This window comes from Acyrthosiphon pisum, chromosome A3, assembly GCF_005508785.2.
Source record: "Acyrthosiphon pisum isolate AL4f chromosome A3, pea_aphid_22Mar2018_4r6ur, whole genome shotgun sequence".
NCBI lineage: Eukaryota > Metazoa > Arthropoda > Insecta > Hemiptera > Aphididae > Acyrthosiphon > Acyrthosiphon pisum.
Window position 1 is genome coordinate 27,052,645 of NC_042496.1, and position 15,441 is coordinate 27,068,085.

Here is a 15,441-nt window from a genome sequence, read left to right on the forward strand (position 1 = left end):
AATAATTTGCTATTTTCGTGATTTTTACATATTTGTCAATTTTGAACTTTAAATGCTAATAAAAAAAAACTGTGACTAAGGATTTTTAATATTTTTCAAATCTCATTGTAACAATATAGTAGGAGCCTTGTATTACATTTTCAAGCTTTTTTATCCAACAAATAAAATTTTATTGACATTCATAGAAAAAAAAACTAATTAAATTGGAAACTGAAATTGTCCGTAAACAGCTCAAAACAAATCAAAATATTTTGAAAATTTTATCATGTATAGAAAATGAAAACATAAACAACCAGTGAAAATTTCATGTATCTACAGTCATTCGTTTTAATTTTACACCAAAAACCAAAATCAATTTTCTCGAAAACAGATTTTGCCTTAAAATTCCCGTTTTTCCTTAATTTTTCTTTTGTTTTTCACGGCGCTTTTTAAAACTATTGGAAAAATTTTACTTTTGACCCAAAGTACCAACTAAATTCACTTTCCTATCAGAAAAGGTACTGTTGAAGAAAATCCAAGCACTTTTACTGTCCTAAAAGGTGATGACAGACACAAAAAAAAAATAAAAAATAAAAAAAAAAACACACATCATTGTAAAATCAATACATTCATCGTTCCACTCAGAATCTAAAATGTATTGTTTTGAATAAATCATTGATAATTTATATATATTACACTCGTTAAGTCCTGACTCATGTCGAATAATATTATTAAAAAATTCATTAAAATGTAATAACTGATTCATGCGTATATTGTATGTATTGAACATAGAAATTATATAAAAATAAGAACTAAAATTCGATGACTTAAATGTAAAAATTAGATGTTATATCCTTTCTCATAAACATTCTCCATTTTAATTCAAAAAATTAAAACATCTATACCTCTTAGAATAAAATGATATGTAATAACAATACGTGAATACTAAATAAACTTATTTTTATAACAGCAAAAAAATAATAATAACCCATGTATATTGTATACACTACAAAAGCACCATCGTTGAAATACTCTACAAAATTTCCAGATCGTTATTCAAATATGAGGAGCTGATGAAAATATGAAATGAAAGATTAACTCTATAATACTACAATACTATATCCATACCTACTTAAAACCCAGGTTGTTTCAATACTTTCAAACAATCAACCGACCTATACAATTTATATATAAATGCTACAACATATTGTTGATTGAAGATACTTCCAATAATTTTACAAACAGGTAAATACAACACGTTCAGCAACTCCCTCAAATATTCTAAGAATAAATATGTTTTAAAGTCTAAATACTCAATACACCAAAATCATTTTAGGTGCTTTTTAAAATTATATGGAAAACCCGTATAGGTATTTACTTCAGTTTATTATACCAATTAATAATATTTATTGTAGGTAACGGAAACTGATGAAATATTTTTGTTTGAAAAATATACATACTGCATAATATCAAATCATAGAAAATCATCTATTATCTACATATCTGACGATAACAATTATAATATTATATTTACGATTTATACAGTTCTATGAATAATCATTAAAATAACAATTTTATAATAACGTGATTTGTTACGTATTATGATTATTTTAATTATTGAATAAATAACATAAATCCCTAAAGGTATGTAAATTTAAATTGAGTAAAATATGCAACAAAATTAATTTTTTTTGTTTTTGGAAAATAATTCTATAGGACTCACTGGGAAACTCGTGTGATGACCCAGGTCCCAGAAAATACCATTATTCAAACTAAATCATGATTTCAATGAATCACTATTGTGATAAATAATTTAGAATGTAAATTTATAACAATCTTATGTTGATTATATGTTTATCAATTAATTCCAGTAGGATTCAATAGAAACTTTCAATGAGATTGTCCTCTTTAGTATTATGTTTTATTTTCCATAAATTGTTTCACTTCGCTACACTGAAGTAAACTGTTGATGACTGATGAGACCGATTGTTAATAAATTTGTAAAGACAAAAAATATTAAAAATCAATTTACCGTACAACAAACACTAATATAGCATACAAAAAGTCAAAAACATGTAAATAACTGAAAGTTTTTCAAATAAAACAAGTTAATATGGAATGTTTTTTTTTTTTTTTTGTATAAACTAAGAAAAATTATGAAAATGTTTAGTCTAATTTTTAAGGTGGTAATATTAAAAGTAACAATTAATATTTCGTGTAATTTATATTACCTTCTAAAGTTTATACTAAAACTGTAAGAATGTGAATACTGTTATTAACTTTGAGCCTTTATAGTATTGTTTTTATCAATTTCTCAGAAGTTTTGAATTGATAACAACAACGGTCAGTAATACAAAAATATTTCTTTTTCAAATAAAATAATACCTATGCATTTTTAATCTGCTAATCTGCTAATCTGCTAATTATAATATTTTAAATTCATAGAATTCCTATTATTTATAATTTAACGTAACATTATATATAATATTTAAATTTCTATGATATTTTATGAGGACTAAAAGTAATTAAAAAGTCTACAAACAATTTTATATAGTTGAATTTTTATACTCTAGAAATATAATTTAATATTAAATCGATTTTTAAGATCAACAAATTTATAAAAAAAAATAAACTAAACATGTTTATTTTATTTTTCTTATACCTTTACATAATAAAATAGACTGTATTATTATATTATATTAAATAAATATAAAAAAACATGTAAAATTTGTATTTAATGTATTTGAAACGGTTTATATTTTATTTTAATAAAAAAATGTAGTCTGAAAGACAAGATCTCTTATAACTATTTATTATTTTATTCATATATACAGAATGTAAAAAAATTATACAAATATGGAATAATTCTAATTCTTGAAATATATTCCCATATTGAAAATATGTATATTTTACAATATCATACATATATAAAACATACGAAATTTAATTACATAGGTAATATAATTGCTAATGGATTATTGAAATCATGCTGTTCAAAAAACTATTAGGTGCCAAACTAAACTTATGAAATTCAAAAGATAACTGAAACTCTATTATTGGATATTATATATGAGATTGAATTTTATAAATTAATAAGCTCGATACTTGATAGTCATTTTCATCCTCGTCTGTGTTATAATTAGAAGCGCAATTATTTTAATATGAAACTTTATTTAATTACAGCTCAAAATGATAGTACAGGTGTTTAGGTATATTGAAAATTGGTTAATATAATAAGTAGTGATAATAAATTGCACTTAACAAAATTGATACATTTTATAAAAAAAAAATGGAAGATGTAATAATGGTAATAATAATAATTGAGTTCTTATTTATTATTATCATTAAATGAGCAGTTAAATAATATGAAAAACTTACCCCAGCCAATAAACATGTAAACGCGGAGCTTGATATTTTCTCTGGTGAAAGTTTCCACGACCAAAATATACAGATACAAGCCTAAACGAATGTTTTAACAAAAAATCGTTAATAAACCGATTCATTTTTTCAATTAAAGGTTTCAAGCAATCCTCACCTTCGACAAACATCCAAAAGAAATTTGTTAAAACAAAGTAATGTAACGAAAATGTAAATAACACACAAGCGTTATTACTAGCTGAAAGCCATTCCTGAAACAATTTTACAATTGATTTTTTATTTAAAAAACAACATATTATTTAATGATTATTTTTTTATATTTGGTGTACATTTAATTGATCGTGGATCTATTTAAGATAATATAAAGTTTATTCGTTCAATATCTATTAAGATATACTGCAAAATAAACTGTATGATTAATATTACTACATTTTACAAACAGGTACAAATATTTAAAAATATAAAATATGAACAAATTATGCATATAATATGATCGCAACACTAAAAGACAAGATTTTTTTTTGTTTTTCTATATAATACAACTTTAGCTTCTTAGTTCATTATTTTTTTTAACAATTTTTAAACTAATTTAAACAAATTTTTACAGTTACGTTTTTTTATTAATTTTGGGTACATTGATAATATATTATATAAATTATAGTTTGATTCAATGATTAAGCACATTTTTGTGTATTGTAACACCGTAAATACTGTAAATTAAGTCCAGTTAAACTTTTTTGAGCTGTTAAATTATTAATTATAAATAACTGTACAAAATATCAAAAACACAACTGATGTGAATTTTGTTTAGTAAATTGTACACATACCTGTAGTGTTGATGTCAATATCCATGTAAAATCAGATAGTATATAAGTGCACATCAAATTTGTGTGTATTGTGTTTCTCAAGCATCGCAAATCTCTGAAAACATTTAAGTATTTTATATTTACACATGTCCACCATTCTATGATTTACTAAATTAATTTAACTATAATGTCAATACTATATACAGTCAACTCTCGGTAACTCGAAGCTCAAGGGGAAAAAAAATTCGACTTACTAAAAATTTCGAGTTATCAATACCTCAATGTATTATTGTTATTTGAAGGAGAATTTTATTTATTCGAGATGTCGAGAATTTCGAGTTATCAAGGTTCGAGTTACTGAGAGTCGACTGTATTGTATATATTATATAATTTAAGGTATCATGACTGACTGGCTGATTTCGACAGTACATTCGTGCCATTGCAATGGAGCGGTACATTAAGAAAGGATTTTTAAAAATTCACATTTTAAAGATAATCTCACACAGAGATTTTGTTTATAATATTATGTGGTCCATTGGTTATAGAAATAAAAACTTTTTTTTTTATTAACTATTCGACTGATTTTGATAACAATTTCATATTGTTCTTAGAGATATCAGGATAGTAGAGACTTTTAGAGAGTAACTATAGTTCTCTTTGAAGTTTGAACCACGTTCGAAAATATACCAAGTGCTATATCTAATCCACTACAGATATAGATTGCCCATCTCGGTCGAATTAGTTCACAAAGCGAAGTACTTACACCTATTCTGATTTTCTCGTGAACTGAGGTATTTACGATGGCTTAAACCAAGATACAAACTATAATAGCACCGTATTTTATATTTGGTAATTTTTTCACCGTTGAAGTCGGATTATACAGCTAGTCTAAATATATAAAAATAAATATTTGTCTGTCTGTCTGTCTGTGTGTCCTTTATGCATTCCTAAACGGCTAGACGGATGTTGATGGAATTTGGTACAGAGATAGATTAGACCTTTGGGCAGAAGATAGGCTAATATTAAAAACGGAGAGGACCAACCCCGAGAGGAGCTCAAATAGGGATTTCGAGATTTCCGATAGAAATTTTTGTTTATAAATAGTTGCCATGGGTTTTAAAGCAATTATTATTATTTTAAACATATTATTCATATGGAGTTGGCACTTTTAATGGGCAACGGAGTGCACGGGATCAGCTAGTATTATATAAATTAATATAATATATGATATAATATATAATATATGGGCAATAGCAAATTGGACAAATAAAAAATGAGCCGTCATGGGACACCTGGCAGATGTGAAACATTGAAATTATTTTATATAGAAAATATGCATGAAAATTGAAGGATGGTTTATTAAAGAAAATAAACACGGCATAATCAAAAAAAAAAAATATTCAAATTTTTTTAAGAAAAATTATTTATTTTAAAATAAATTAGATGTTTCACGTGTGTGGGTAGAGAGAGTGTCGCTATGTGTGTTGGCTAGCGTTGCGCGCTTTTGCAGTTTACGCGTTCCGTGTGTGGCAACGTGTCACTTCGCCAACACCCAGTTTCAGTCGCCGAATTAAATGTTTCACATCAATACAAATGTGTAAAATCTGACCATAAAAATCTGGATTTAAAAGTCTTTAAACTGCAGTATAAAATATGTACTTAGTATAATTTTTTTTATTTACAATCTACATTATTTTTACCTATATCATTAAATATATTAGGCAGTGTGCCAGTGCCGTTATTCACGTATTCAGCCGATAAATTGAAATATTTATCGCAAACAAAGTAGCTTAAAAGGTTGTTTTAATGGCCATAATATGTATGTAATAAAAAACAAATGACAAAAGCGTATATCTTTGAAGTTTACGAGATCCTTTTCTTTAGGGTGTTGCATATTATGCATATTATTTTTGTTGCATATTGTTTGCATATTATTTTACACAAGAGTACAATACTACATTCATACGATGTCAGAATGTTTTTAGGTGTACAAAATACAACCAGACTATACAAGGTATACCTTTCCTACCTTTCTTTTTAGCTGATATGGTTAAACTTTCAAAAATACATATACTAAACTAACATAACTATTTGTATTTGTCAAGCCCGGATTAAGGGGGAGGGGGGTCCAGAGGGGGCCATGGCCCCCGGGCCTCGATAATTAGAATTTATTTAGGGGCCTCAGATTTGTCCATTATTTTTTTCATTATAGGCTATAACACTGCATAAATCACCTAAAAATAAAAAAAAATCGATGATTATTTAGCGAGGAAAAAAGCTTGTAAATTATAGTTTATAAAAAAAGTTATTATTCATTATTTATTGCTATGTACCTAATACCTATATATATTTATGATAACGAGTACCTAATATTAAATAATATAATATACATTATTTTTTTTTTTCTCCGTACAGGGGCCTCATTTAACACTTTGGCCCCTGGGCCTCAAAATGTCTTAATCCGGGCTTGGTATTTGTTGCTAAGTTAATTTTTAGAACAAAATCTAATTTTTTGAGAAAATATGTAGAACGAAGGTAGACTGTACAACACTTACCTAAATGATGAAAATAATTAAATAAACCTCACTGATTAAAATTTTATAATTTTTTTTAATGGGAAATTGTTCAGCTTAGTTTATTTTTGCATTGTATCTTGTATCCAAGACTTGTGTACCACATTCAACCACATAACAAAGAGATACTGATAATATATTTTAGCACAAAATACATGGGACCTAATCATTGGTATTTATAATAATGATGTAAATAAAAAAATCAAACAATTATTTGATTATTATTTAGTTGGTCAATAATCATTACGTAAGTATACATAAAGGAACAAACATTATTAATATAATCAATACAATATTAAAACATAGATAACATATATATATATGACATTTATGCAACTAAAATAAAATTTAGCTAACAATAAAAGAAATAATCACAACCTTACTGTTTCAGACCTTTTCAATACTGTGATATTGTATATAAGTTTAAATAAATAAATAAAAGTTGTCCGGTAAGATTCGGGAGTAAGATGGACTACTGGGGCGAAAATCTTTAAATTTAAAAACAATGATAAATCATTGCATCGGAAAATTGATTTAGTTCGGATCTCGATAATGACCCAAGAATTCTCAAGATTTATCTTAAAACTAGATTACTTGACTTTTCATTTCTTTTTTTTATTATTTTAATTTTTTACTAAAATCACTTTAAATATTCGAATAAAAATGTTTAACAACCAACGTATTTATTCAACTTCCAATCTAAAGTGTTGATGCATAAGCCTCTAGAGTGGGAAAATGCCACAAAACATGCATGATAACCCAAAAAAGAGGACGATTTATTGTAAAACCAATAGATTACTTCTCAGGATTTAAAATAGACAAATTTGACACGCACTCTACTTTAATAATTAGGTACCTAGACAACACATATTTTAGATTCAGACCATTTTATTGTGTCCAATGCAGCTATTGGTTTTACAAAGTCTTTTTTTTTAATAAGAACTTTTGGAGCAGTAAAAAAAATAAAAATAAATAGTTTATTAGCACCTATATAATATATTATATCGGATATATACTATATGATAATGCAATTTTTAAGCCATAATTTTCACCACTGTCCTGTGTTGCTGAAGTAAGTTAGCCCTTGCAACTGATGAATTAAAATATATATTATAATATAGTACCAAATTAAAAATTTTAATTTTAATTTCTTTCTAACTGTGAACCATAATATTTCAGTGATTATTTGAGCCATAATATTATCAAATACCTATTTATTTTTAGTGTACCTATCTAAAATTTTTCGTATTTAAAATTTTAATACATTTTTCTTTAATTATTTAAATGAAACAAATTCACATAATTATCAAAGCAAATAATTATTCTGTATACATATAGATATTAGACTTACTTAAAGTAAACAAATATGGAAACAGCTGCCACCAATGCCACTAATGATATGGTATAACCGCCATAGTAAAAGTATGATGTGTACACAATTGATGGATCTGGATACAATGGATTGTTCGTATCCAAAGGTCGGCAATTCATATAATCAGAAGAATTTTCCCAAACACCATTCAATTTGCAACGACGACTAGCATTTTCTGTGAAAAATAATAGTATTTGATAATACAATACTCCAACTAACTGTACATAACCCAACAAATCATAAAATAATAAAATATCTTATTATAGGTATACTTTTGTGAAGATAAAATAATATTATATTTAAAATAAGATAATTAAAATAAAGATTTTAATTTATACATAAAAAAATATACTTATTTATGCAGCTATTAAAAATTATAATAAGTATAGTTTTTTAATCACAGTACTTTTTTAATAAAATAACAGCAAATTAAATGGAAATAAAGCCATGATTTTAATTTTAATAGTAATTCGAAAAAAATTTCAGACGCAAGAACTTGATACTTTTTGCCGTTATTTAGGTACAATAGGTACATATAGTACATTATTATATTCTATACACAATACATGAAGTTTTAAAAATATGTAAACAAACGCCTTTCTATACTGCTTGGTATTGACTTATAAGTTAATAATAATAATGTATAAATGTACCTCATCATCATCGGTGAAAAGGCTTACAGTAATTTAAATATAGTAGAAATCATTTATAATGGCATATTGACATTCAAGGGACCAAGGAAAATAGTTCGTAATAACAGACAGTCATAACTATCGATAACATTTTACATATAAAACTTACCTATTCATTTTTCGGGACTTTTATTTTAAGGTCGTAAAACCTGATATGTCACTACAGCTCGTATCATTATAAACGATTTGTACTGTATGTTATAAAATATCCTTAAAAATACAGAAAGACACAACGTCTCCGCTCAGAATCATTTTTCGTTTACAATTATTATTAATCATAAAGTTTAATTTTAACACAATCATTACAGTGACTTACTCAATGGCTTACTCAATTACGAGGTAAGTTCGAAACCTAGGTACTATACAGCAGATTAACTTTAACAGTTTTGGATTCTGAGCGGAGCGAAAGAATGTATTGATTTTACAATGATGTGTTTTATTCCGTCTGTCATCACCTTTTGTGGACGTAAAAATGCTCCGATTTTCTTCTACATCAGCATTACATCAAGTAGGAAAGCAGATCTAGTTGGTTCTTTAGGGATAGGGGGTTACTAGCTTACAATAGTTTTTTAAATGCGTCGAGAAAAACAACAAAAAAATAAAGCAAAATTAATATTTTTACAAAAAAAACTATTTTTTGACAAAATTATCATGGTTTTTGTAACTCAAAAACTAAATAACTAAAAGCCTTGGATAATTTTAACTTTTGACTAAATATTTATATGATAATTTTCCATATATGATAAGTGATAACATTTCAAACATATTTTGACTTTTTTTGAGCTATTATTATTATAGTCATGATAAATTCCTAATTTTTTTTCAATTATTGTCTATGAATGATTTATCGCTTTATCAAAAAACTTGAGGGTTTTATATAAGGGTCCTAGGCAAGTTTTTTTAATAGTAGTCAAAAAATATTAAAAAGTAAAGACACATAGGCAAGATTTTTTGAAAAGCTTTTAAGTTAAAATGTTGACAAAATTAATGAATACCAGCTATAATTAAAATTTACAAAATATTTTGTATAGTTAAAACTTTATAAAATATTCAACTTTGTTAGCTAATGCTTGGAAATGTAGTACAAGGTTGCTAGTAAGTAGGTCATATATATAGGAACAAAAAAATCTATGAGCACAATTTTTTTTTCTTAGATTTTCTATGTTCAAATTTGGACTAAATTAGATATCAAACAAAGAATAAAGACTTTATTTATTTTGTTTAAATTAAATTTACCTACCAACTTGAAACGTTTAAAGAATATTATTATATTTTATGCATACAATAACATTTTAAATGTAATGTTTCGGTAAAATTTAATTAATCCTATAGTGTATACCAACTGTACCTATTATATTATAATAGTAAAATAAATTACTTTAATACATAGCAATAGTTTTATAAAAAAAACTTAGTACCTATAATATTGCCTGACAGACCATCTTCACTCAGAATTGTTTTTTGTAAGCAATGATAAATTATATACTTATAATTATACTATCATTGAATTCAAATTTAACACATATGTAATAGTAATGAACTTAACACCTAATGTACAGCAGAAAGATATACCCACCCTTTTGTTTTTTGTACTCGGACAATTATTTAGTGAACAGACTATAGAATATTCGTTTAGGGTTCAAACTATTTATGTATTATACGCCAAAACTAACGAGGTATTTACGCCATACTTAGGCACTAATAATATTTGCACAAACATTAATGATATGATAATATTTGTCACCAGGCGTAAGACTATGTCACCACGTACGACGACTGACGATAATTTAGCAGCCACAAAAATAATTTCAACTAGGTACCTACCATATTTATAGATATACTGAATTTTTGTATAACTTATATCATAACAAAACTACGAAAAGACTACTATATATAATACAAAAATAATACATAAACAACCACTTCTTTATCCCTATGCTATCAGACCATATTTTTTATAAACCGATGAATCTTAACAAAAATAACGTTTTAAGAAAATCCTACAGCACCTGTAAATGGAAATTAATATCTAAGCCTAACCACCATGTTGATGGTATATAAATGTGCCAATGTAGGCTATACTTCTAAATTTCAACTTTATTAAAACGTTCGAACTAAAACGCTCATTGATCAATGATAATACTTCTATCCATGTTCTACTTATATGGTAATTTCTTACTAATAAAGGTACAAATTAAGTATTTTTACAACAAAAAAAGTGGGCAATTGGGTGTTGCTCTGCTGTACAGTAGGTTACTGTAATGGATCGTGTTAAATTTGAATTCAATGATACAATATCATTGTATAAGAAAAACGATGATGAGCGAAGGCGGTTAGACAGCGTATAATATTACTAAGTATATTTGATGATATTATTGTGAATAAAGTTATTTTATTACTAGTCATTATATTACAGTCATTCATTTTAATTACAACAAAATAAGGAAATCGTTGCATGATAAATCGAGTGAATATCAAATGTTGTAAAAATATGAATTTCAAACACTCATTAAAATTTAATTTGCCTTTCTTGTAGACATTTTTTTTGACATTTTTCACGGCGCTTTTGAAAACTACTGGGGAATTTTTACTTTTGACCCCCCCAAAGTACCAACTATATTCACTTTCCTATCAGAAAAGATACTGTTGAAGAAAATGTGATGGGTAAGTACCTACTTAATTTCTTATTATTTTATATTTTGCCATTTTAACATTATTTTCACTGTCTTGCAGGTTATTATGCAAAACTTCAACATATTAAAACTAGGAAGTAAGAGTTAAGATAAACAATTTGCAGGTTACGTATTTATTTTATTGAACAACCAATTACCATAGATGCAACAACTAGTAATATTATAAGTACAATGTTGGAACAACCCACAGAGCACAACACAATCTACATTCCGTATCCAGGAATCCTTATATAAATGATGATATTCTTCTTCGTGTTTATGTTATGTACCATCTACATCTCAACCACTTAAGTTCAAAGGACAAGAAACTTACAACTTACTTATCATCTTATTTAAAACAAATTTACGTTATCAAATGGCTTCATTTTAGCTATAAAATATTATTTTAAGTCCTTTATAAATTCGAAATTAAACAAAATGTTATAAGTTATTATATAAATCAGGGAAAATAATTTATCAAATACATAAATCCTAATAGGTACCTACGACCTACCTACATAATATATTATTCTAATGACAACATAAATTAAAAATGTCTGTAAAGTTCTTGCCAATATTTCTCCAATCTCTACATGAGCTCTATTTCATTATAATAATATTTGGTTGATGCTAATTTTATTCTTTATAAATCAAACTATAATATGCAATATACCAAATACTTAATGATTATTATTTATGACTAGTATATACAATTTACCACAATTCTATCCACTATATTTAAGTATTAAGTGTCTAATAAAAATAATATATTTGACACATATTTTAAACGTCAAATGAAATTAGTAAAACTTGCGATCTAACACATAATAAATCAATCAAATATTCGTTAATAATCAAATTAAAAATATTTTATCTGACGAGTGGTGTTTTTCATATTTTTAGTGAGTTGATTCGAGTCTTACTGTATATCTAAAAATGGTATAAGTAGGTATTGTTGACTTGAGGACCACCGATGAATACGCGCATGCCGCATCGGTGTTGCACGTAGAAGTAAATTTGGCTCACAAAACTTGCGTTAAATTTACAAAAAGGTATGGCACTATAGTCTATACTCTATAGTGTATACAAAAAATAATTCGAAAATCAAATGCTTGACATTAAATAACATAATACGAGGAACGTAACTAAATTAATTTTTGGTTTATAAAAGGTCGCTTCCCATGCATTTATTGTAGGTATCCATCTTACAAACATGCGACATAGTGTTATAGGAAATTTGCATTCACTATAGTTTCAATTGTGTGTATCCAATTTTTATTTTATTATTGAAACTAATGAACGAAAATTTGATATGTCGTACCTTTGTAAGACGGAGACAACAAACGCATGGGTAACGTAGGTACTAGCGTGCTCTTAGCTAAGCCACAAAAAAATGTCTATGATTAACAAAGATAGTATATGGACGTTAAGTTGTTGAGATGCAACAGACTTCATAAGGAAGAAATGTAGTAGGTATCTATCCTAAAAATATACCCGAATTAAACCCAATACATATTTAATTGTTAAAACTTAGGAATTAGGATACACGTGAGTTATTTTAAAGTTCAGCACCGCTGCATCATCGCAATTGATTGTGTTATACACATGTCACACACACCCATATTTTTGCACTATGCGATTTCGCCGAAACAGCGATACAACAAAATATAGAGAAAATAATATATATTTATCAGGATAATAAAAAAAGTACCAATATGGTTATATAATAAGAAATAATATAAGTGTTTTAAAATATAATCTAACTTTTACTATACCTAGTCTTAACTCTTGGATACATGTTATTTTATTCTCATCATAATTGTTGAGTTAAAATATGTGTTTATGTATACATTTAAACGTACCTATTTTAGAAGTATAGTTAATTCATTACTATAACAATATTACAGTCGACTAATGGGAAAACTACAAAATGTAATTTAAAATTAATTGAGAGAATAAAAAGAAACTTATTAAATATTTCTTAAGTATTAACATTTTAATAAATGAAAAAGTCCATTAACACCATCATGATATTATCAAACAGATAATAAAATGACATTACATTATAAGGCAAATACAGAATTTCTCAAATAATTAATTTAACTTGTATAGGTATTTAATAAGATAAATCTGAATAAAGTTACTTACGTGATGTATCATAACGCATTCCGTTCAGTTCATCAAAACAAGCTTGGTAAACTACAGCCCCAGGTTTTGAAGTTCTCCAACATAACAATAGATCCCAGTGACTAGGACACCAACCAGGATTTAGTACTTTTTCGGGCAGACAAGTCTAAGTAGATATTTCCCAAAAAATTATATAAGTACATAAAAATGAATATAAATATATTTTGTAGAAATAAAGATATAATGTCCTACGTGAGTAATTGAAATATTTATATAAAAATTAAAGTACAGAATGTCTATGCCCTACTTATTATTAAAATTATTTTGTATACATTAAAGTAGGTATTAACCGATAAAACTTAAAATTAAAATATTGCATTGTCTCCTATAGTATCAGTATCACGAATTCACAACCTTCAAGTGAATATGGACAAGAATGATATTACTAATTTATTGATTTAAAAATACCTTATTCATTATAATTTATATTTTTTTTAAATAAAACAAGATACCTGAAATTGAATTTTTGATTTAAAATCAAACTATGCAAAATACAATTATGTATGGGCTATAATTTTGTCAAAATGAAGTAACTTAAATAACGTGGATCACGATTTCAACCATTTTTAGTACCTAAATAGAGCAAAAATGTCATGAATAAACAAATGCCTATCTATGGAGTGGTTTTCGGTAATTTGTAAAAACATTCAGTTAAATACTGAATTAACAAAATTAGTTTTAAACAATCAATCAAAATGTGTGATGATTATCATAGGTGTTTTAATATTTGTATGAAGTGAATCTAGTGATAGACTGCATACTTACACAAAGCTAAATATAAGTATTCCTGACGTTTTCAAAGTCATATGATAACTAAAATATACTGAATACAAATGTAATTAAAGTCAATAAATTATTAAGTGTTGCCGGTTTTTTTATTACCCATCATTCGTTTCTAATTTCCACCATCACAAAACAAGAAGTATAGGCTCTTTTGATTTCACTGTTCACATAAATAAATTAAGTAGGTACACATGTATATTATATAAAAATGAGTCTTAACTTTTAGTGCGAATTTCAGCTTTATTCAAGGGTGCCCACAGAATATAAACCGAGAAGGGGGGGGGCAAATAAATCAATATAACTAAATCTCTATTTATTTATAAACTGCAATTATTCAAATTTTAAGTTTATTTATACTCACATTATTTGTAGAAGTGATATTCATTGTAAATTTGATTTTAAATTATTTCTGAAACAAAGTAATTTAAAAACAATACATTAGCACTTCTAATATAATTTTAGTGCCGTCAACTAACCAAAATATATTATTATATTATAATTTATAAAGCCGTTACTAAAAAAATAATTAGGTATTTATTACTAATCATATATAATATTATATTGGTATTTATATTAATGGATAGGTAATATGTATTGATAAATTATTAATTCAGGATTATAAGAGAGGTGCCATGGAGGTAACTATAAAAGGTTATAAGTAGAGCGCGGATTTCTATGCAATTGCATATTTTTTTCCTTTTAATATTTTTGGATTTTTGTCAGTTATCTCCACGAATCATCATAATTTGAAGCTAATGGTGAAATTTTTTTTTGCATATTTCTGCATATTTAAGGGGTTATTGCATATTTTTGCATATTTTGGCAAAATTCAAAATTTATTACATATTGAAGCGAAAATTTAAAAAAATGTATAAAATAATATTTTGTCAAGTAGAAAAAATTAAAACTAAATTTCATAGTCACTAAATAATAATTTATATATATTATATTTATTTATAACATTATAAGATTAAATAAATAATCGATTTACGACGTAAA

The 15,441-nt window shown here is 26.0% G+C and overlaps 1 protein-coding gene across 6 annotated transcripts in view; it reads right to left on the bottom strand.

Moving 5' to 3' along the window:
* The window catches only part of LOC100572659 (diuretic hormone receptor), a 106,569-nt gene that overhangs the window by 68,752 nt on the left and 22,376 nt on the right, over positions 1-15,441 (bottom strand). For all 6 annotated transcript variants that reach the window (XM_029491800.1, XM_016804919.2, XM_008185522.3 and 3 more), the window contains exons 2-7: positions 14,804-14,851; positions 13,621-13,765; positions 8,088-8,283; positions 4,185-4,278; positions 3,515-3,608; positions 3,358-3,438 (exon numbers count right to left, since the gene is read on the bottom strand). In XM_029491800.1, coding sequence (XP_029347660.1) covers positions 3,358-3,438; positions 3,515-3,608; positions 4,185-4,278; positions 8,088-8,283; positions 13,621-13,765; positions 14,804-14,827 — 634 coding nt within the window. In that variant the 5' untranslated portion in view covers positions 14,828-14,851. The remainder of the gene's footprint in view (positions 1-3,357; positions 3,439-3,514; positions 3,609-4,184; positions 4,279-8,087; positions 8,284-13,620; positions 13,766-14,803; positions 14,852-15,441) is intronic.